Genomic DNA, 22,630 nt, shown 5'->3' on the forward strand with positions numbered 1-22,630 from the left:
TAATAATTTTAAATAAATTAAAAAATAAAAATCCTATCAATCGCTAAAGTGTGCATGAAATACGATCTCTTGAACAATAGCTGTCACAACACATTCCTCCAAGATGCTAAGCTCAGGTACATGTAATGCTGAAACTCCCCCGGCCTGCTGGAAACTTTTAGGAGCCTAATGGTTTTCGAGCAGCTCTCCTCCTCTCTGCAATTAACTGGGGACAGGAGGGGTTGTTTAGTAATTCTACACCTGCCTGAGAGCCCGCCACGCCCATCAACCTGCTAAACTCCCCGAACTAGTGCCGCGGAGAGCGGGCGAGTGTCTGCGCGCCGGAGGGCCGCTGAGGTCCGGAGCCCTTTGTTTTGATTGGCTCCTCTTTGGGGTTCCATTTGAAAAAAAACCAACCCGCATGTGCCTTTTCCCATAATGGCCCTTGATGACAGCAGTCTGTATTCCAGGACTAAAAGTAAACTGAAGGCCGGTTTGACGGCTTATAATGTATCTAGACGGAGCAGCCTGCCGCCGGAGTTGCTCACAGGGATTGACATTAAAGCTAGGCTGCACCGAAATATGAAGAACTTGGAGCCCGTTTACTTGAGGCGCCCTAGGATCAGACCTTCCATCATTCCAGGTAGGTCTCGGCGCTGTGACTTCTTTTCTTTACCCCCCGGGGGTGGTCTCGCGATAAACGCGCAGCTGACTTCTCTCTCTTTACTGTGACTCGTTGGGATCCTCCCTGGCTCGTCCCCCCCCCCCCCCCCCGTACCCAACGCAGTGAATAACGACCGTTTAATTGTTTTGCTTCGATGAGTGAGGAACCGAGTTGCAAGGTTTGCAGCACCAAAAGCAGGGTGGCTGATTCGAAGGCACTAGCGAATGAAAACGTGATCAGTTAGCAAAAAAAAAAAAGGTGGCTCGTGATTTGCTGTAGTCTGGGTTTTTAAAAAAATTGTTTTAAATGTGACTTAAAGCATCATTGCTAATAAAGAGAAAAGCGATCCAAATGAAAGAAATTGCAATAACTAGTGTAAGCTGATGCTTCCGTTCAGTTCCCCTAGGGATCTTTTCAGGAGAGTGTGGCAAGTGTTTTTTGGCATGACTTTATGTTTATGGTTCATTTGATGTCCCAAATGAAAAAATGGGAAAGTGATAATTAATACGTGGGCAAAACGTTAACTGATACAAAATACAAAAATACCCACTCTTTCTATATTTAAAGGTGAATATTTAAACTAAGTGCAAAAAAGTGCTCAGAACCAATCAACTGGTAGTAAAAAGATCACCCCAGGGTTTTGCCCCTAGAGAAAATCTTCACTTGTTTCAAGTTTATTTAAAATATTTGATATAATCGCAATATCCAAATCCAATGCGATTTACATAAGTTAAAAATTGACAAAATAAAAATCCAACAAACAGGTCATTAAAAACAATTAAATCAAATAGTACAATTGATTACACTTGAGTAAACCTTTTGAATGTTTATGATACTTTGAGAAGTTGGAATAGTAATCAATATAGTACAATACTTAAAGTGCGATGACTGAACAATTGAAGATTTTCTCTAGGGGCAAAACCCCGGTGTGATCTTTTTACTACCAGTTCTGAGCGCTTTTTTGTACTTAGTTTAAATATAGAAAGAGTGGGTATTTTTGTATTTTGTATCATTTGATATCCCGCCAAAGCAAAAGGTCTAGGCGGCTGCCCAGCAGGTCCATTTCCAGTTTCTGCGCTGAGAGCTCAATGCTCAAAATCTTGTAGTACACGGTGTGAATGGCAGAGAATGATCAGAGTAGTGTGGGTATCAATATGCGTGCCAAAGATGGCTTCAACTTGGATTTGAACGGATGTTTAATACTCAGAAGACGGCGCAGAAATGTACTACTATTAATTATTTCTAAACCGCTACTAGACGCACACAGCATTGTACAGAGTCACAAAGAGTAAGAAAACAGTCCCTGCTTGAAAGAGCTTACAATCTAAACAGGCAAGACAGACAAACAGGATGTCATGGAATCAGTTAAGGGGAACGGTTAATCAGCTGGCTGGGTTGGAGGGCAGAGGAGTAGGGTTATTCCAGGCATAGGGGGCAGCTAGATGAAAGGAACGAAGTCTGGACTTGGCAGTGGAGGAGAAAGGTAATGCTAAGAGTGACTTATCTGAGGAACGGAGTTCTCTGGGAGGGGAGATATTGAGGGGCAGCAGTGGCCTTAACACTGAAAGCTTAGCGGATGGCGTTCAAGGTTCTGAGGAGATGATGTCTTCTCCATTTCTCACATTGAACTACTGGTTTTGTGTCGTTTTTGAAGCTGAAGGAAGTGTGCACAGCCTTTTAAGTGCTGCTAACCAGAAATAAACTTGTGCAAGTCTCAACGGACCCAAAAGTGAAAGCACGCGTTGGCACTTGTTATCCTGCACTTAAAGAGGAGCCTTTTCAAAAATGTTAAGTCCAAACAAATTATTTGAAAGGCTTATATTTAAAAGTGCAGAACGGTACCGATGTGTGAACAAACAGCTGTGCTTACTACAAACCTTTTGCATATAACCCAAAAGCTCTTCTCACCCTTGCTTCAGGTTTGCTAGCATAGGTAAAACTTGAATTCCTTTGCTTTCAGCATTGCAGGGCTAGGTTTGCACTTTTGGCTTTAGCATCAGGGTCTGAGATGTTCTCATGTATTAAGACTAGGGTTGGGCATTTATGTGTAGTATTAATTTGTAAAAATGTTAACTATGATAACATTTTTGTTCAGGAGTAAGCAAAATCATAAACTTCCCTCTGTTATCCAGCATTGCATTTTCTCCCATTGCCTATCCTTCAGTCCTGCATCTCTTTTCCTACCTCCCCACATTTACCTTAACAGGCCTGGCACTACTTCCTATTTCACCTTCGCATGCTGTGATTAAGCATGATTAATTGTGTGAATTAAAATTTCTAACTACATGATTTATTTATTTATTTAAAAGACTTGTATTCTGCTTATACCTCAGCAGATTACAAAACAAACATAATCGTATGAGAAGCGCACCCAAAAAAGTATAAAACGCAATAAAGCAAAATCGTATACTTCATTCCTTCAGTCACTGCTTCTTGACCACTTAAAAAGGTTTTATAAAAAGAGATGCTTTGAATAATTTTGTAAAACTCTAAAAGTTATGCATTCTCAATTGTCCAACCAAATTATTCCAGAGCTTCACCCCTGCCACTGAAATAGCCATAGCTATGGTGCTAGCATACCTTGAAGGCTGTAACTCATCAACAGAGAAACGCATCGTGTTCTCCAGTCTTAAGGATCGACAGGGCTGATGTAATGTCACAGCATATGAAAGATACCACGGTATCCCTCGGTGAATTGCTTGAAAAATCAATACCAACACCTTTAACACTACTCGAGTTTTAAAAGGTAGCCAATGCAATTTTCGTAGTAAAGGTGTCACTTGCTCAAATTTACTGCCACCAAAGATTAAACGCACTGCAGCATTTGGAATCACTTGCAAAGATCTATATACAGTGCATTGCAATAATCCAACCTTTGCAATACAACACTCTGAACTACAAGACGAAAGTCATTTGGGGACAGCATTGGCAGCATTGGTTTTAATCTATTCAAAAGCCGGATCTGAAAGAAAGCAGATTTAATGACAGATAAAAACCTGATCCTTCATGGTTAAAAGAGAATCTATCCAAACGCTTACAACTTTAATTTTATTTCAAACTGTAAGCACCATTAAAATCTACCTCAACAACTTGTGGCCACAACGGATCTTCAACCCTTCCTACTGATATCAACTCTGTTTTTGCAATATTCAAAATTAGTCTGACAGATAATAATAATAATAATTTTATTCTTATATACCGCCAAACCCATGAAAGTTTGAGGCAGTTTACAACAAGATGTGCTGGTCAATCAGCGAAGAGTTTACACTACATTGTCATCAAATATAAGCCATGATGATTCGAGGCAGTTTACAACGAAAGGAGCTGGACAAACTGCGAAGTGGTCACAATATAAAGTCATCAGATAATAATAATAATAATTTTATTCTTATATACCGCCAAACCCATGAAAGTTCGATGCGGTTTACAACAAGATGTGCTGGTCAATCAGCGAAGAGTTTACACTACATTGTTATCAAATATAAGCCATGATGATTCGAGGCAGTTTACAACGAAAGGAGCTGAACAAACAGTGAAGTGGATCATTGGATCCATCATCCGTTTAATAGTATATCTGCAAATATAATAATTTATCCTTCAGCTCACTTTGCCAATCTGACAGAGGAAAGAAAAATTGTACATCGTCTGCAAACAGATGATAACTAATACCCAACTTAGGAAGTATTACCCAACGATGCCTAATAAAGATCGAACAAAAGTGCAGACAGCGCTGGTGATACCCCCTTATCTATTGTCAGCTTTGTAGAAATACTTGTACATCCGTTGCTCTTCACTTAAATAAATCTGTCTTGAAAGTAAGAAACAAACGAATCAATGACAGAATCTCCTATCGCCATATTAGACAAAGTATCTAATAAAACCTTACTATCAACCATATCAAAAGCAGATGAAACATCCAATGACACCGCACAAGAGGTTTTGTTTGTATCGATTCCTCTTTTCAACTCATCCATCATGGAAACCATCAAAGACGTTTGGCTCTAAAACGATATCAATGACAATCGAGTAAGTTACTCTTGCTCCACAAAGTCCTGTAACTGTTGAACCAACTTCTCAATGTGATTTTCCCCACAAAAGGCAGCACAGCAATTGGTCTTTAATTCCCCCCAAATGGACACATCTAAATTATCCTTCTTAAAGCTTTTTTCGATACATCAGGCAAAATACTGGTCTTCAGAGATTGATTAATAATTAATGTCAGTGACGGTACAACTCCTTCACCTAATTTGTTTCATTATAGATGAAGAGCACAGATTAACTATTGATCTTGTAGGACATAGAAGGCGTAAATGTGTCGGTACTTCAGCCTCCGAAACCTTTGCAAACTCACCCCATTTCACAAACTTTACCTGGATCTCATCCATTTCTAAATTTTTAACAATTTTCCTTGCAGCCCAGTAATTTCTTGAACTATAACCTCTTAATTACAAGCAAATACAATAAATACAAGCAAAGTTTGGGGCATCATTATTGACTCTATACTTTCCTTTAATGATCATCTCAACTGTCTGGTAAAGAAATGTTTTTTTAGTCTTCACATGTTGAGGAAAGTGAGATCGTGCTTCCACCAACAACATTTTACTATCCTTGTACAATCAATCATTCTTTCCAGACTGGACTATTGTAATTCCATCTATCTAAGTCTAACCAAGAAAAATCTTCAAAGACTTCAGCGGATCCAGAACACTGTGGCTAGGTTGATCTTCGCAAAAAGCAAATCAGATCATGTTTCCCCGCTTGTGTCAAAACTTCACTGGCTTCCGGTGATTTCTAAGATTTACTTTAAATGTACCTGCCTAATTTTCAAGATCCTTCGTGGCATTCTTCCTCCCCTAATCCCACTATCCTGGAATTCTTCGAGACTACCAGATCCGCCCACATACCCAAACTATCTTTCCCCTTGTTAAAAGGCATCATTTATGCAGGTAAATTAGGGAAATCCCTTTTCTTCAAATTCACTGAGCTTTGGAATAGAGAATGACACGGTGACAAAATTCATCACCGTTCCCGTCCCCGCGGATAACCGCGGGAAACCATCTTCATGTCATTCTTTAAAGAGAGAGGGAAGAATCAGAGTATGAATGGCCACAACCACCGACCCGCAAGCTTTGCTTTGAAGAATGCTGGTGTAGAAGGACTGAGGTTGAAATAGACACTAGAAAATGACATGGGATTATTTCCCGCGGTTATCAGCGGGGACGGGAACGGTGATGAATTTTGTCACCGTGTCATTCTCTACTTTGGAATAACTTCCCTGCCCTGCTGCGGAACCTAGGCTCATTCCAATTATTCTGAAAGCATCTGAAAACCTGGTTTTTCTCCAAAACTTAAAGCTATCTATTTAAAATGTAAAGCTAGCTATCCTCTTCATAACCTCTAATTTCTTATGTCCCTCCCTCATTTATTGAATTACCTGTAAACCATGCCGAGCTCTATCTTTATGGAGATGATGCGGTAAACAAACTTAAGGTTTAGTTTAGTTTTTCTTCCTCTCTCTCCTTTTCTCTCTCTCTCTCTCTCTCTCTCTCTTTTTCTCTTTTTTTTCTCTCTCTTCCTCTCTTTTTTCTCTCTCTTCCTCTCTTTTTTCTCTCTCTCTCTCTCTCTTCCTCTTTTTTCTCTCTCTTCCTCTCTTTTTTTCTCTCTCTCTCCTTTTTTTCTCTCTCTCCTTTTTCTCCCCCTCTCTCTTTTTTCTCTCTCTCTTCTTTTTTTCTCTCTTTCTCTTTCTCATTCTCATTAAAAGGCGTCATGTATGCAGGTAAATTAGGGAAATCCCTTTTCTTCAAATTCACTGAGCTTTGGAATAACCTCCCTGCCCTCATTCCAATTATTCCGAAAGCATCTGAAAACCTGGCTTTTCTCCAAAACTTAAAGCTATCTATTTAAAATGTAAAGCTAGCTATCCTTTTCATAACCTCTAATTTCTTATGTCCTTCCCTCATTTATTAAATTACCTGTAAACTGTGCCGAGCTCTATCTTTATGGAGATGATGCGGTGTAAAAACTTAAGGTTTAGTTTAGTTAAGACTGTTTTGCAATTAGCGCACATGCACTTCCCACCTCTTGCTGAAGCACCAGTAAATGCCCCTGTGCTAATTGCACAAGTGACAGCGCACAATGAGAAGTACGTTCTAAATGTAGAGTTCAATTCGTGTTTAGATCTTTCCTCCCTATTACAGCATGTCGCAATTAGCGCACTGTCAGTGCCACTGCGCTTGCTTGGTAACAGTTTGGGGAAAATTTGTGCATTAACCACTGAGGGCCAGATTCAATAAACGGTTTCTAAGTGTATGCCTACATTTATTTAAGTATTTATATACCACTTATAGTCTAAGGGCTCCTTTTATGACTTTTAATCACGCGCTAACCCCCACACTAGCCGGAAAACTACCGCCTGCTCAAGAGGAGAAGGTAGAGGCTAGCGTGGCCGGCATTTTAGCGTGCGCTATTACGCGCGTTAAACCGCTAACGCGCCTTCGTGAAAGGAGCCCTAAGTGGTTTACATTTAGGTACTCTTTTTCCCTTTCGGTCCCACACTCTTATCTAATGTACCTGGGGCAATGGGGATTAAGTGACTTGCCCAGGGTCACAACACCAGGTCCAACATGTGAACATAATTTGGATAATATTCAGACACGGCATTTGATTTAAACACTGACCACTGCAGTTATTTTTTTACACCGGGATATTCGGCACCAGAATCTGGTTACAGGCCTTTGAATATACAACTATGCTTTGCCCATCAGCACTTATCTGGGTATGGGTGATCTTCAGACTAGTAACCTGATAAAATTAGGATACCCTTTTTGCATTCTGAAAATCACTGCTAACCGGATGAGTGGAATCTCAATCCAGGCTCTGCTTTCAGTCCATTTGGGCACCTCCCAGATAGTACAGAGGTGATTGGTCTGGATTTTTGTCAATATTATCTGGGTAGGAACCACTTCCATCCAGAAATTTCCCCAATATATATATATTTTTTTAAATCATCTTTATTCAATTTCAAACAGTGACAAGCAAACATTGGTCAGTAATATTGAAAAGACATCATTATCAAATGTCAATACTGTACAAGACCAAATAGTATATGTAATAGACTGAAGGGGTACCGTGTCACAGATCGAGCAAGAGGCCCCAATATTTTTAACTGAAGTTTTGCAGCTGGCTACTTGAATGTTCAGCTAGTTGAGTTGCAGGTTTCATGGTCTGGTTTGGGCTAATGTTTTGTAACTGAAGGCAGAATTTTTTTTTCAGCCAGAAACTGACACCATTAGGCACTGAATGGCATGTGCTGAATTCCTGTCCTTCAGTCAAGCCTGAAAATGTCTGTAGTAAATGGTTCACTTCAGACCTCCTGGCTAATAACATCTATAAATAACTGAGACTAATGATTGAAGGGAGAGTAAAGACATGGCCAACCTCTTGTAATAATAATGCGATGATATCTTTTGACTCCATAATTGACATACTGCTACTAAAAGAGTTACCCTGGCTCCTGATTGAGAGCAGGGTGAGATTCAAAATCTTATTGCTGACGTGCAAATCTGTCCACTTCTTAGAACCGCAATACCTAGCAGCCAGACTACAAAACCATAAACCCTTACAAGCTATGCGTTCGAGTCAAGAGTCCTCACTACAAATCCCCCCCCCCCCTTCAAAGACATCAAGTACAAAAGCATCAGGGCAAGAATGTTCTCGGTACTGGTCCCAAAGGGGTGGAATGCCCTTCCAAAGGAATTAAAGCTAGAAAAGGACACCGGAAAATTCAAGAAAGGGTAAAGACTATCCTTTTCTCAAGCTACTTCAATTGAAATTATGAAGTTGACAGAGGAAACTAGAACTTTCAGGAGGCTGTTATAGGGGAAAACACCCTCCAGGGATTCAAGACAAAGTTAGACAAGTTCCTGCTGAACCAGAACGTATGCAGGGCACTGGCCATTGACCTATGGGCCACCCCGTGAGCGGACTGCTGGGCACAATGGACCACAGGTCTGACCCAGTAGCGGCAATTCTTATGTTCTTGGAATGGCCAGCCTCCTTAGGAGGTGTATAATTATAGTGTATTTAGCTGTAATAATAAACTTAGTTTATATGTGTATACAGTATACGTAGGATGATTGACTTGGTATAAACATGTGCTTATAAGTAGGGTGATCAGTGTGGCACTAACATAAGTAGGATGATTATGACATAATTATGCCGATATTAATAACTCTGTATTGTAACACCACCATGGAGCTTCATGTATTTCAATATAGAGCCCATATATTGTAACACCTCGCAGAAGCTCTTTGTAACTCTGTATGGTAACATCTCTATAGAAGCTCATGTAAATGGCTCTGAATTGACTCCCCAGTCATTAGTAGCGGTATAGAAACTCTCAATAAACATATCATAGGATCCCAAGAAAATCTTAGCAAGAACACTTTTATATGGGGCAGTTCTGTATCAGGGCACCACAATTTAGGCACCCAGCTAGTATGGGTAGTAAGCGTACACTATAAGAACATTTACGCATGCTGGCGCTCTATAGAATATTGTCCTAAGTTGGTATCAACGCAACTACGTCGAGGTGCACCCAGTTAAGCCATGTCTATGGCTGACATAAAAGGGTGCACCTAAATGTGGCACTTGAAGCACAAAAGTTACTGTACGAGGGGCCGCCGAAAAGTTCTCAGCCCAACCAAGAAGAGAATGCTATAGGACCAAGAGACTTATGATTTATTCCACACGTTTCTTGATACTTCATTTCAAATGATGATGTGAAATGAAAATTGTGGAATATCCATATCATTCTCTTCTTGGTTGGGCTGAGAACTTTTCGGAGGCCCCTCGTATAGTGTTCCGTAAGGCAGTGTTATTGCAAACTGTGTGCCCTCCCCACTCGAGATTTCAGGTGTGCCGTGAGAGGCTGGGGAGGGGGAGAAGTACCAGTGCCGGCTGAATTTCTACAGGACATGCCTCCCGCGGTGAAAGGCACCTCCTCTAGGCAAGTCAGCTGTTGCTAGCACTTCTCCTCCTCTCCTCTTTTTCAGCACCCCCTACTAATGGCTCAAGGTCCCTGTCTGGAGGGCTTCTGCGCATGACATCATCATGGCGACATCCAGGTGTACTTGTGCCGATCAGCTGAAGATAAGTTGAATACTTTTTTTTCTTCTATCTTTTTGAGTTTTCTACAGCACAGCACAGAGTTTTCTCAATTTTGATGAAGGTTTTTTGCCAATGAGGTGACCATTCAACCACCTTTAACAAACCACTCTTTGTGGGAGGTGGGAGGGCCCTTTTCTGGGACTTTTTCCTTCTATTTAACTTGTAGAGCCTGTGCTGTTCTGTTCTGGTATCGCACAATTTGACGTCGTGCATTAATTCAAGTGAAAGTGTTACTATCTATTGATTTTTCACTGTATCTGAGTCATTTGGGCATTTTACAATGACACCACTAACCTCGCCACACAGTCTTTTAAATCCACCAACAACCACATACTCCCATCTTGTGGAAGAGAAGAAACAGCTAATGCAGGCAAGCAGATGAAACAGAGCGCGAGCGCACAATAAAGCTCATTGGAAGACTGGACAAGCATTGCATGCTTGCTGAAATGGCTTCCTGCAGGAGGGGCTGGTACGGATCGGGTCGTGTGCTGCGATTGCTGTCAATTCTGGGTTGGGAGGTCAGTTTTTGTTCTGCAATTGCTTTCAGCTTCTTGTTTGAGAGCCGTTTTGCATGCCTGGCTGTTTTAAGATGCTGAAGTGCGGGTCCGTTTGGAAGTGGATGAAGATTGTACTTGTACGAGTGGAATAGGATAGGGTTTTTGTTCGTTACTGCTTCTTGTGTTTGGTTTATACTGTAAGTACAGGTTGTATTTAAGTTGGATGTTCAGATGTAGGGGGCTGCCTGTGCCCCTTCTTAAAGCATCCTTATAAGGCACTATTTAAAGTCTTATTCCTGGAATTATCACCATGTAGCATAAATCCAATATCCGATTCCAAGCTTCCAACCTTTAAACCAGGGGTGCCCACACTTTTTGGGCTTGCGAGCTACTTTTTAAATGACCAAGTCAAAATGATCTACCAACAATAAAATTAAAAAAAAACACAAAGCACACTGTACGCATAGAACATGTTAATTATCATTCCTATTCCAGGGTTTTTCAAAGAGGTCAAAGTAGATGACTCTATGCACTTTCACCTCAGTAACAACCATACAAAAATAGACAAATATACCCCCTCCCTTTTTACTAAACCACAATAGCAGTTTTTAGCGCAGGGAGCTGCGCTGAATGCCCAGCGCTGCTCTCGACACTCATAGGCTCCCTGCTAAAAACCTCTATTGCGGTTTAGTAAAAGGGGACCTTAGTGTAAAATATAGACAGCAGATATAAATTCAGACACATTTTGATCACTAAATTTAAAATAAAATCATTTTTCCTACCTTGTCTGGTGATTTCATGAGTCTCTGGTTGCACTTTCTTCTTCTGACTGTGCATACAATCTTTCTTCCCTTCTTTTAGCCTGTATGCTTCCTCTCCTCCAGACCTCATTCCTTCCCCCAACTTTTCCTTCATCTTCCCTGCCCTTTCTTTCTCTCTGCCTCCCTTTCTTCTCTGTTTCTCTTCTTTCCTTCTGTCTCCCTGCCTGCCCTTTTTCTTTCTTTCTCCCTGCCCTCCCCCAAGCCACTGCCACTGACATTGCCATCGGGGACCAGGACCCAAACGCCATCAATAACAGGCCCCAAGCTCTCCCTGCTTCGGCCAACCAGCATTCCTCTCTCCGACGTCAATTCTGCCGTCGGGAAGAGGAAGGCTGATCAGCCCAAGATCGTGATCAACCTATTGGGGGAAATGCTGCCGAGTCCTGCCTTCGCGGAAACAGAAAGTAGGCAGGACCCGGCAGGAAGAAGAACAAATGCTTCACTAACCTGTCTCCCTCATTAGCTCGTAGCGAACGCTTGCTTCAGGGCTCTCAACATGTGCGTGCCGGCTTCCCTTCTCCCCCCCTCCCCCCCGGACATAACTTCCGGTTTCGGAGGGAAGAGAAGAGAAGCCGGCACGCACACGTTAGAGCCCGGAGCATAAGTTTGCTATGGGCTGAAATCTCCAAGCCGGTTTTTTTGGTTTTTTTTAATGTTCAGCAGCGGCAGATGACAGCTGGGCGGACCGCCCAGCTAAAAGGCCCTAGGGAGAACACTGGAGAGGAAGGCTGATCGGCCCGTAGATCAGGACGGCAACAGGAGTCTATCACGGAGCCCGGGATGGGCTCCGCGATCGACTCGCGTTGCCTTCCTGAGCTACTGGTCGATCGCGATCGACGTATTGGGCACCCCTGCTTTAAAGTATTCTTTCTATATTACTCCTTTAGATCCTTATCTGGTGTTGCTGCTAAAACAGAAGCAGCAATACCAGATAAGGATCTAAAGGAGTAATATAGAAAGAATACTTTAAAGGTTGGAAGCTTGGAATTGGATATTGGATTTATCCTTCTTAAAGCATAGCAGATAGAAATACAAAAGGTGTTGAATCATAGGGTAAGAAGCTGGATATTGGAATGGCAACAGGTGTTTTGAACTCTGCATACTTTCAAGGAATAAACGTGCAATTATTTACAAGCATATCAAGGGACCTATTACTTTGATTGAAGGTGCTTTTCGTGGCCCTGCTGTTTCAGGCAAATCAAGGGCTGCTAGAGAGGTGCAGGGGGAAGATTTGCTTGAGGGCACTGTTGTCATTGAATACTATATGAGCCATAGATTCTCATGTATTCTTCACTCTTATCACCCAACAACAACAAAAAAAAGTCTGTTCCCTGTTGCTGCAAAGCAAAAAATACAAAGCCCCTACTAAAATCCTTTGACCGTGAAATCACTTTTTAAAGTCTTCATTAGGCAGGTGTGATCTTTTCCTCCTTCTCCCCACACTACAGTGCCACAATTGCAAATGGCACTGTGCTGACCTTGAACTACCGATGGATTTGGCAGCCATGGTACCAGTTGGGCAAGAATGGCCAGATGTGGCTTTTGCTCTGTGAAAACGTATCAGAAATAGGATCTAAGGATTGGGGAGGAGGACCTGGTATATTGTGTTTGCAGTAGTGAGGTCAGCCGTAATATTTGTTTAAACAGAAACAAGATCTCGTTGATATGTATTTTTCTTTCATTTTATTTTAAAACGGAAATGAAACCTAATGGGAAATGTAATATGAATAAACACCCCTAACAATGCACAGCCACTGAGATAGTTAACATTATAAAGAATCCTGCTGTGCTAGTGAGGTTTCTGCATGGTCCTAGTCAGACAGGCTGTGCATAGCTCCCCAGTGTATTAACAGTGGGGCGGGGGACATTGTACAAGATAGAAAAACTGTCACTGAACTGTGAATCTTTTTTTTTGTATGTGTGTGTGTGTTTATCCAATAAAGATTTTATCACTACTCTTGAGCTTTTGGCAAAAATCCAAAATGAAGCCAGGCCTAATTAGTGTTTTGGTATAAATCCATTGGTTTTAAAATCTTTGTATGCGAGGAAAGTCTGTTTTGAGTTGGCTGAGGAATGGAATTGCAGGAGATAACAGGCAGCCTGGGCAGCAGCCAACCTGAGCACAAAATACAGAGGTGATAACACAGACAAGAATGTAAAGCTAAAGCTTCTCATATTAGTGTCATATTCACTGTTCAAGAAATCAAAGCATCTTTATTTTGACTAGTGCATCGATTTTTATTTTTTTTTAAATTTTTAAATTTTATTTCTTTTTATTCAGAACTTGACAAACCGTCTACGTTTTCCGTATCGTGGCAGTTAAGAAAAGGTTAAAGAATTAATGAGCAGTATAACGCAGATCATAAATGCAGGACTAGAAACTTCTACATGTCCATGATCAGCCCCAAACCAGCAAGAAACCATCCTCCCCCAGTAGCTATATGATGAATTGCAGTGAAAACCAGCTTTTAGTTTTTCATAGTTCTGTAACCTTTTATGACTACTTAAATGTTGTTAGCAGCCTTTTGATTAAGTTGTTTCCAGCTATATTGTACATTTTGTAGATTTTTGATAAAACAACTGAAGTGTGCTGACAGATGAGCTTTAGGGTTCCTCCCCAACTTCTGCCTTGGCCCCCTGAATGTCTTAACACTAGCCCTTTATGCCACTTGGTCCCAGTATCTGTATCCCTCTCTCCCCATCTGACTTCCTCTCCCCATTGGCTAGTCCAGCATCTGTCCCCTCTGAGTCTGGATCCGACAACATCTCTTCCTCCCCTTCCCCCCCCCCCCCCAACTTCAGACATTGAAATACTTGAAAGGTATTAACGTAGAACAAAATCTATTCCAGAGAAAGGAAAATGGTAAAACCAAAGGGCATAATTTGAAGTTGAGGGGTTGTAGATTCAAAAGTAATGTTAGGAAATTCTTCTGTATGGAGAGGGTGGTTGATGCGTGGAATGCACTCCCGAGGGAGGTGGTGGAGAAGAAAACGGTGACAGAGTTCAAACAAGTGTGGGATGAACACATGGGATCTCTAATCAGAAAATAATTGGTATACATTGAATGAACTAAGGCCAGTACTGGGCAGATTTGCACGGCCTGTGCCCCATATATGGATTATTCAGTTGACGGGCTGGGGAAGGTTTTGATGCCTAGGATACTTAATATGGGCTGGAGTGAGCTTTGATGGAGATACCAGTAGATGGAACCAAAGCACACTACTGGGCAGGGCTCTGGGTTTCTGGCCCAGAAATATCTAAGAAAAAGGACTATTTAAATTAAATTAATTTATGGAGCATGTATGGTTGGGCAGACTGGATGGACCACTCGGGTCTTTATCTGCTGTTGTACTGGAAGCCATTGTACTGGAGACAGACCTCAATACATGTATGTACAGTATACTCTGGATGAAAGGCGGGAGAGAGGGGATATGATAGAGAAATTTAAATACCTCCATGACATAAACGCATAGGAGGCTAGTTTCTTTCAATTGAAAGAAACCTCTGGAATGAGAGGGCATAGAATGAAGTTAAGGTTTTAGGCACGGGAGCAATCTAAGGAAATACTATTTTAATGAAGGTGGTGGATATGTGGAATAATTGCCCAATGGAGATGGTGGAGAAGGGGACTTTGTCTGAATTCAAGAAATGTGGGACAAGCATGTGAAATCTCTTAGGGCAGGGGTAGGGAACTCCGGTCCTCGAGAGCCGTATTCCAGTCGGGTTTTCAGGATTTCCCCAATGAATATGCATTGAAAGCAGTGCATGCAATTAGATCTGCTTATTCATTGGGGAAATCCTGAAAACCTGACTGGAATACGGCTCTCGAGGACCGGAGTTCCCTACCCCTGTCTTAGAGGGAAGAGGAGTTTGTGGATGGGTCACTTGGCCTTTATCTTCTATCATGCTTCTATGCTTCTTTACCCACACAAAGGGCAGGTGACTTTATAAATGCCCATATCTGTATCTAGAACACTGCTGTACCTGCAGAAATGACCTTCTAAATTTCCGCTCTGTAAGAGTCATGCTTAAACCAACACAGATGGTATTGGGCATGCAGAGCAGCACTGGGAATCCATGTGCCACCATCTGTTTTTCTGCAGTGAATTGACATTTATAACTTTTTGACATGGTAGAAAAAAAAATTCTCTGTTCTATTTACAGTTATATGTGGGATAATGAGGCTCTCTATATAGTTCTGTAATTTGTACCTTTTCAAATAGATATGTTTCTAATTTAGCTATAATTTGTTTAATTTACAACAGGGATTTGCATTCATTAGTGTGCATTTGTTTAGTGCATGGTAAATCCAATTTAATTTACATTAACGTATGACTTAATGTGTTAATTTTATAGTAAAATTTAATCTATTGGACTGAGAAAAAGCTCAGATGAACTAAAAACAAACCCTATGCACATTTTTTTTAAAAAAAAATAATCTCTATTCATTTTAAAACACTTTGAATAAGTGGAAACAGCATATATTATACTTTTAACACTTTAGACAACACTTATGATTTTACAAGATTCATACTGATCATTACCCTCCCCCACCCATCCTAATCTTATCATTGAAGTAAAAATAAAATTTTATCATATGCGTCTAAGATATATAATATATACTTTAAACATAAGTTGTACATATGATTAATCAGACTTATTTATCAAACCTCAAAAAAACCCATCTTTCCCTCCTATTATCATCTATATAAATAATTAAAAAACCTTATAATCCTCCCCCCCCCCTCCCTGGATGTGCATTTTATCTAACAACAAATCATAACTATAATAATTCTACAAAAGACGACAATTGGCCACAGATTAATTTAAAGTTTTTTTGTATTCCCTAACAAATCAGCATTCATTTTCTCATATTTATAAGTTAGACATACTTTAAAAAACAACAACACAGAATTTACCATGTACTGCTTGTGACAACCCTCTATCACTTTAATTTGGGTGTTAAAATGTGTGCAATTGATTCTACACTCCAGATTTATAGGTGTGTGTATATTCTAAGGATTTGCCCACATTTTAAACTTTTAAGCACCCAAATGAACCACATTGATACTCCTAGAGAATGACGCATAAGAACATAAGAAATGCCTCCGCTGGGTCAGACCTGACGTCCATTGTGCCCAGCAGTCCACTCACGCGGCAGCCCAACAAGTCCAGGACCTGTGCAGTAATCCTCTATCAATACCCCTCTATCCCCTTTTCCAGCAGGAAATTGTCCAATCCTTTCTTAAACCCCAGTACCGTACTCTGCCCTATAACGTTCTCTGGAAGCGCATTCCAGGAGTCCACCACACGTTGGGTAAAGAAGAACTTCCTAGCATTCGTTTTGAATCTGTCCCCTTTCAACTTTTCTGAATGCCCTCTTGTACTTTTATTTTTTGAAAGTTTGAAGAATCTGTCCCTATCCATTTTCTCTATGCCGTGATTCACCGCTGGACCACCAGAAATACTTAAGGTACGCGGGGGAGGTGGGAGGGAGATAAAATAATTAGAATCGGGCTGGGACAGCACAAATGCACCTTTATTATCTATATATAGAAAAGGGATAAAATAGGTGCTTTTCTGGACCTTTCACTGTTAAAAATCAGACTTTTCTATATAAGGATGTGTATGATAGATCAGTTCATTTGTATTTTAATTCTGCACTATGCCAAAACCTGCTGACTCGCTAAGTGATAGGTAATGGTTTTGTTTTTTCAGACACTGAGACTTACGGCCTCTTTTACAAAGCCGCGCTAGCGGCCCCGAAGCCCATAGAGATTTAAAGGGCTTCGGGGCTGTTGCCGTGCGGCTTTGTAAAAGAGGCCGTGAAATGTGAGGTTTGCTTTCTGAGGAATCCTGCTGCAGCTGGGCGTCATAGGGGTTATGTAAGGCAGCAGAACCGCTATTGTACATTCAGTGACTGCTGGGCAATTTAGGAGAGTGATTATAAAGTCTGTTTCCCTGAGCTGCTGATAATACCTCTTCTTTCTTTTAGTCACACACTCGTAAGCATGCTTCAAGTTCTCCTGTCATGGAAAAACTCACAACAGGGCTAATTTTTTTTTATAATGGTTTGCTGTGTGTTAAGCCTGTTTCACAAGTGCTAAAGGCCTGTACAGTAAACCCTCGATTTAATGGACTGCTCGGGGGGAGAGGGGGGCATCCATTAAACGCGATTGTCTGGAAAATCCAAGTGTCCCGAAAATGATGGCGATATAAGCGCATTTTTCGTTTACACTGAATTAAGAAAGTAAAATACTATAATAAAGCAAATACATACCATAGAAGTAAAATTTATTTATAAACACATCATAAGAAAAACTAATTTGCTGTATTGCAGTTGACGATGAGATGGGTTGGGGTATTTTTTCTCGTATTGGCTGAAAAATTCTTTCTTTTTTTTTTTTTTTATAATTCTTTATTCATTTTCAAAAATTACAATAAGTATTATATATGTTCAATCACATTAACAATAAATACATTACTTACAAACTATCATTGGTACATTACATAAACTCTTATCCCTTCCCCCTTCCCACCCCTCCCTACCATATATTCCAATATCTTATAGAATATGTAATAATAAAATATCCCCCCCATCATTATTAAACTGATAAATTTAAGGGAAATAATGTCAATTAATCCGTACAATATTTTGTTAATGGTTTCCACACATCTTGAAATTTCCTGAAATATCCCCGCTGTATTGCAATAAATCTTTCCATTTTATAGATATGGCATAAAGAGTTCCACCAAAAATTATAATTTAATCTTCTCCAATCCTTCCAATTATGTCACTTGCCTTTTGGAACATTTTTGTTTATTAATTTTAATTTCTCTAACATTGCGGAAATGAGAATAATATTGCTGCAACTCAGGGTCCGACGACAAATCGATTAAATGAAACCAAGTCACCAAGATGACTTCTAACTTGACTCGGTTTCATTTTTTTTTGTTGTTCTTGTTGTAGGCTCTTCTTCATCACTCTCATCATCTGTCAGTTTTTGGTTCATAACGTCTTGAGTTATCTCGTTCTCCGACATTATTACATGTCCAGGATCATCCTCATCTTCTTCCAGCTCTTTGCTTAATTTGCTGCCCGAAACGGGCAGCAAATTCTGTTTTAGAGGCTTGTGTATTTTCTGGCAGTGGCATGCCGGAACTTCAATTCTCAGAAGTGCCCAATGCCGAATATTGGGTCCTTTAAATCCGAAGTCCGGATAAAGAGGTCTGGATAATCGAGGGTTTACTGTAATAAAATTATGCAGTGATATATGCGCAGTGCTGAGACTGCATATACTTGTACATCTATCAGGTGTAGGCTTCCTGGAACCATAATTTGAGTAGACCAGGAATGGATGCACACAGGCCTCGTATTCATCTGATGTTGTTCAGCATTTTGCATGATTACTGCCTATGTTAAACCTGAAAATTCAACCCTGGACCATGTCTGAGCACCAGCATTGACTTCCCAGGTTTCTGGAGCCAGCTAATGCGTTTAACTGGTTAATTGCAATTAGAGAATGATACTGGGACAAATTTTTCCCCATCCCTGCAAGAACTCAGTTTCCCTGTCCCACCCCCACGAGTTTTGGCGCTGTCCCTGTCCCATTCCTGTAAGCTCTGCCTTAATCGCACAAGCCTCGGACGCTTGTGATTGTAAAGTGTTTGAGGCTTGTGCAGATGAGGACAGAACTTGCAGGAATGGGGCAGGGACAGGAAGAGAACTCGCTGAGCCGGGAAAATGAGTTCCTGTGGGGACGGGGAAAAATTTGTCCCCATGTCGTTCTCTAAATTTCAAGTGGTCCAGAGCTCCCCACTCGACCATCTCAGAAATTGATTGGGACCTCCTAATGAAGATATTCAGAGTTTTACAGCATGATCTCAACTAGGTCCAGAGTTAGGGGCCCCTTTATTTGGGCCACGCTTTTGTATCCACAGAAGATGTCGAGTGGAGACTCTCCATGAAATTGGACCAGTTGAACGTGGAATTACCCATATTCAGCACAAAGTTGACTATGGGCTACCATATAAAGTTAGGACTGACTTTTATTCGAAACAACCTCAAAATAGCCAGTTTTCAACATGGTGCTGACTAGTTATTTTAGCAACACTAACCAGTTAAATGCCCCTGACAATTATTTTTTTTTTCAGACACTGAGACTTAAATGTGAGGTTTGCTATCTGAGGGATCCTGCTTCTGCTGGGCGTCATAGGGGTTTTGTAAGGCAGTTAGCCCTGAACAAGCTATTTAACTGGCTAAAGGAGCGGTTTCTGGCCTTAGAACAGTTGTAAATTGTGTGCTGGTGTTTTGAGTGCTAATGGGGCTGGATCTGGGAGCCAGTTTTATAAAAGCTTGCGGGCGTGGGAACTCTTTTGTTTTAACTTCTTGAACAGGTGCCCTGTTATAAAATCAGGCCAGTTATTTGAAATAAGATGTAGTTTGCACAGAGGCTTTAACACCTCCTTGTTTTCCTCCAGTTCTTTCTGTCTCAGGCCGCTGCTTGGTTGCACTATTTTAGGGTGTGAATTTTCCCTTCAGAAAATGCAGTTTCTGTGAGTCAGTTTTTCCTTCTGTTTATCTGTTATATATATATGAAATTTAACCTTAGACCCTCTGTTTTCTCTGTAGTGTCTAACATTTAACCTGATTTATGTTAAACTGTTCTAGAAATGTATTGTTGTAAATGTCATGTTATACGTGTGGTGATGATATATCAAATTAAATATCTAATCAACTAAACATACAGTGCCCACTGAGATTTGAGTCCCAAATGCATGCCTTTTTTTTTTTTTTTTTGCATTTAATTTTAGCTGCTAGGCACTTAGGGCTCCTTTTACAAAGGTGCGTTAGGGCCTTAACGCGCGGAATAGTGCGTGCTAGCCACTACCGCCTCCTTTTAAGCAGATGGTAATTTTTTGGCTAGCGCACCTTAGTAAAAGGAGCCCTTAATCATGCTTTTGATGGATCTCCTTTTTTTTTCTATACTCATAAGAACATAAGAATAGCCAAACTGGGTCAGACTAATAATGGTCCTTCTAGTTCAGTATCCTGTTTTCACAGTGGCCAATCCAGGTCACAGGTACCTGACAGAAACCTAAATAGTAGCAATATTCCATGCTACCAATCCCAGGGCAGACAGTGGCTTCCCCAAGTCTGATTCAAGAACAGGCTATATGGACTTTTCATCTAGAAACTTGTCCAAACCTTTTTTAAATCCAGCTATGCTGACTGCTGTTACCACGTCTTCCAGCAGATAAAGGCCAAATGGTCCATCCAGTATACCCATCCATAACATCCACTGTATTGTGAGTGAAAAAATATTTCCTCATATTTGTTTTAATTTAAAGGTATTTCCATGAAACTATATTGCGTGTCCCCTATTCTTTGTAATGTTTGTAAGAGTAAAACATCAATTCACTTTTACCTGTTCTATACCACTCAGGATTTTGTAAACCTCAATTATATTTCCCTCTGCTGTCTTTTTTTTTTTTCTAAGCTGAAGAGCCTTAACCTCTTCAACCTTTCCTCATTCAAGAGAAGTTCAATGTCCTTTATCATTTTGGTCGTTCTTTGAACTTTTTCTAATTCTATAGTATTTTTCTTTTGAGACATGGCGACCAGAATTGAACACAATACTCGAGATGAGGTTGCATCATGGAGTGATACAGAGGCATTATAATATTCTTGGTTTTATTTACCATCCCTTTCCTAATAATTCCTAGCACCTGTTTGTTTATTTTTGGCCGCTGCAACACATTGGGCGGATGGTTTCAGCATATTGTCTACAAAGACACCAGATCTATTTTGAGGGGTCCTAATCCCTAAGGTGGACCCTAGCATCTGGTACCTGGGAAGAATACCGTATATACTAAAATATAAACCGTCCCAAATATAAATGAAGGTAATCTTCTTTTTTTTTTTTTCCCCCCCCCCAAATATAAATCAAGGTAATCCTTTTTTTTTTTCCCCCAAAAAGGAGGAAAAAAGGTTTACTCGAATATAAACCAAGGGGTGTGTGTGTTTAATATTCAAGTACAGTGCTTTTGCCTTGCCCTGCCCCCTGTTCCCCCTCCCTTGCTGCTCTGCCAGTCTCTGCATCCAGCCCTCTCTCTCACTCCCTGCCAGTCTCTGCACCCAGCGCCCCCCCATCCCTGCCAGGTTCTGTACCCTTTCCCCTCTCCTTCCTGATGCCTTGCAAGCCTCCATCAGGCCTGCCGTAAGACCTGATGGTCCAACGGTGGCCAGGAAGGGAGGGATGTCTCCTATCCCAGCTGATTCTAATTATCTTTATTTCCCTCCCGCCTCCCCCCGTGTACCTTTTAGTTTCCCTGGTGGTCCAGCGGTGAAAGGTGGCAGGAGTAACTTTCTTTTGCTCCTGCCCGTGCAGAGCCACTAGCTAATTGGCTGCCATAAGAACTCACACGGGCAGGAGCGAAGGAAGGTCGCTCTTGCCATGATTCACCACTGGACCACTAGAGAAACTAAAAGGTACGCAGGGGGAAGCAGGAGGGAGATAAAAATAATTAGAATCAGCTTGGACAGGAGGCGGGAGGGATCCCTTCTGTCCCGGATACCGCTGGACTACCAGGTCTCACGAAAGGCCCAGTAGAGGCCTGCAAACAGGTTCAGGAGGGGAGCGGGTCAGCGCTGGCACGAGTATATACAGTAATACAAATCACATTGTTCATCATTTTGCATTTGTCCACATTAAATTTCATCTGCCATTTGGATGTCCAGGTTTCCAAGTCCCTAAGGTCTTCTGGCAATTTTTTCACAGTCTGCATGTGTTTTAACAACTTTGAAGAGTGACCTTGGCCAATTCAGGAGAACTGGAGGTAGTGTCGACATCCATACTGTCTAGTGCCCACCTGCGTCAGCTTCAGGCCTCGCCAAAAAAAAAATCAGTTCTGACTAGATACTTCAGAAGACATTCTAAGCATAGACATGAACTGGAAAATAGCCCTTGACACAAAAGGTCTTGTGTTGGAAATAAAATGAAGAAAAGGAAATTAAGTCTGTTGCAGTCTTTGCTGCATTATGGAGGTAGTTCTTAAGGATCCGCCTAAGGTTAGATAGCATGTATGCTTGTAAATCATCCAAAAAGCACAAAAAGCATAAAAGCTTATCACAGCTAGTGTGTAAAAATATTTCACTCAGAAAACAAAAAATAATTCACCAGCATACATTCAGAAGATCAATATAACAACAATCTTAGCATTAAAATGTGCTCAGAGAAAAATCTTAGGTGTTTGAGACCGTTGTGTGAGTCAAGCCTACCATAAGGTGTCCCTTTTCTCAATCATAGCACATTTGTAAAGATGCAATGAAAAAATGTTTTAATATGAATTCACTTATCTTGCTATAGACTGGCAATGTCTTCATATATATTCTTTCCTTAGGGTTCGGACGCATTTCGCTGCCTCAGAGAACCCCAAAAAACCATGAAGGGTAATGGTCTCTGCAAACTAAAAAATTGTTAGAGATTAACAATACTGG

General features: G+C 40.9%; 1 protein-coding gene across 3 annotated transcripts in view; it reads left to right on the top strand.

Annotated features, from left to right (window-relative positions):
• The first annotated feature begins 270 nt into the window (after positions 1-270).
• FRY (FRY microtubule binding protein) overlaps positions 271-22,630 on the top strand; it is a 501,309-nt gene continuing 478,949 nt past the window's right edge. For 2 of the 3 annotated variants that reach the window (XM_033948457.1, XM_033948458.1), the window contains exon 1: positions 272-622. In XM_033948457.1, the coding sequence (XP_033804348.1) occupies positions 418-622 (205 nt within the window). In that variant the 5' untranslated portion in view covers positions 272-417. Of the gene's footprint in view, positions 623-22,630 lie in introns of all 3 variants that reach the window. The other variant, XM_033948462.1, reaches the window with a different exon arrangement.

This window comes from Geotrypetes seraphini, chromosome 6 (genome assembly GCF_902459505.1).
Source record: "Geotrypetes seraphini chromosome 6, aGeoSer1.1, whole genome shotgun sequence".
Classification (NCBI taxonomy): Eukaryota; Metazoa; Chordata; class Amphibia; order Gymnophiona; family Dermophiidae; genus Geotrypetes; species Geotrypetes seraphini.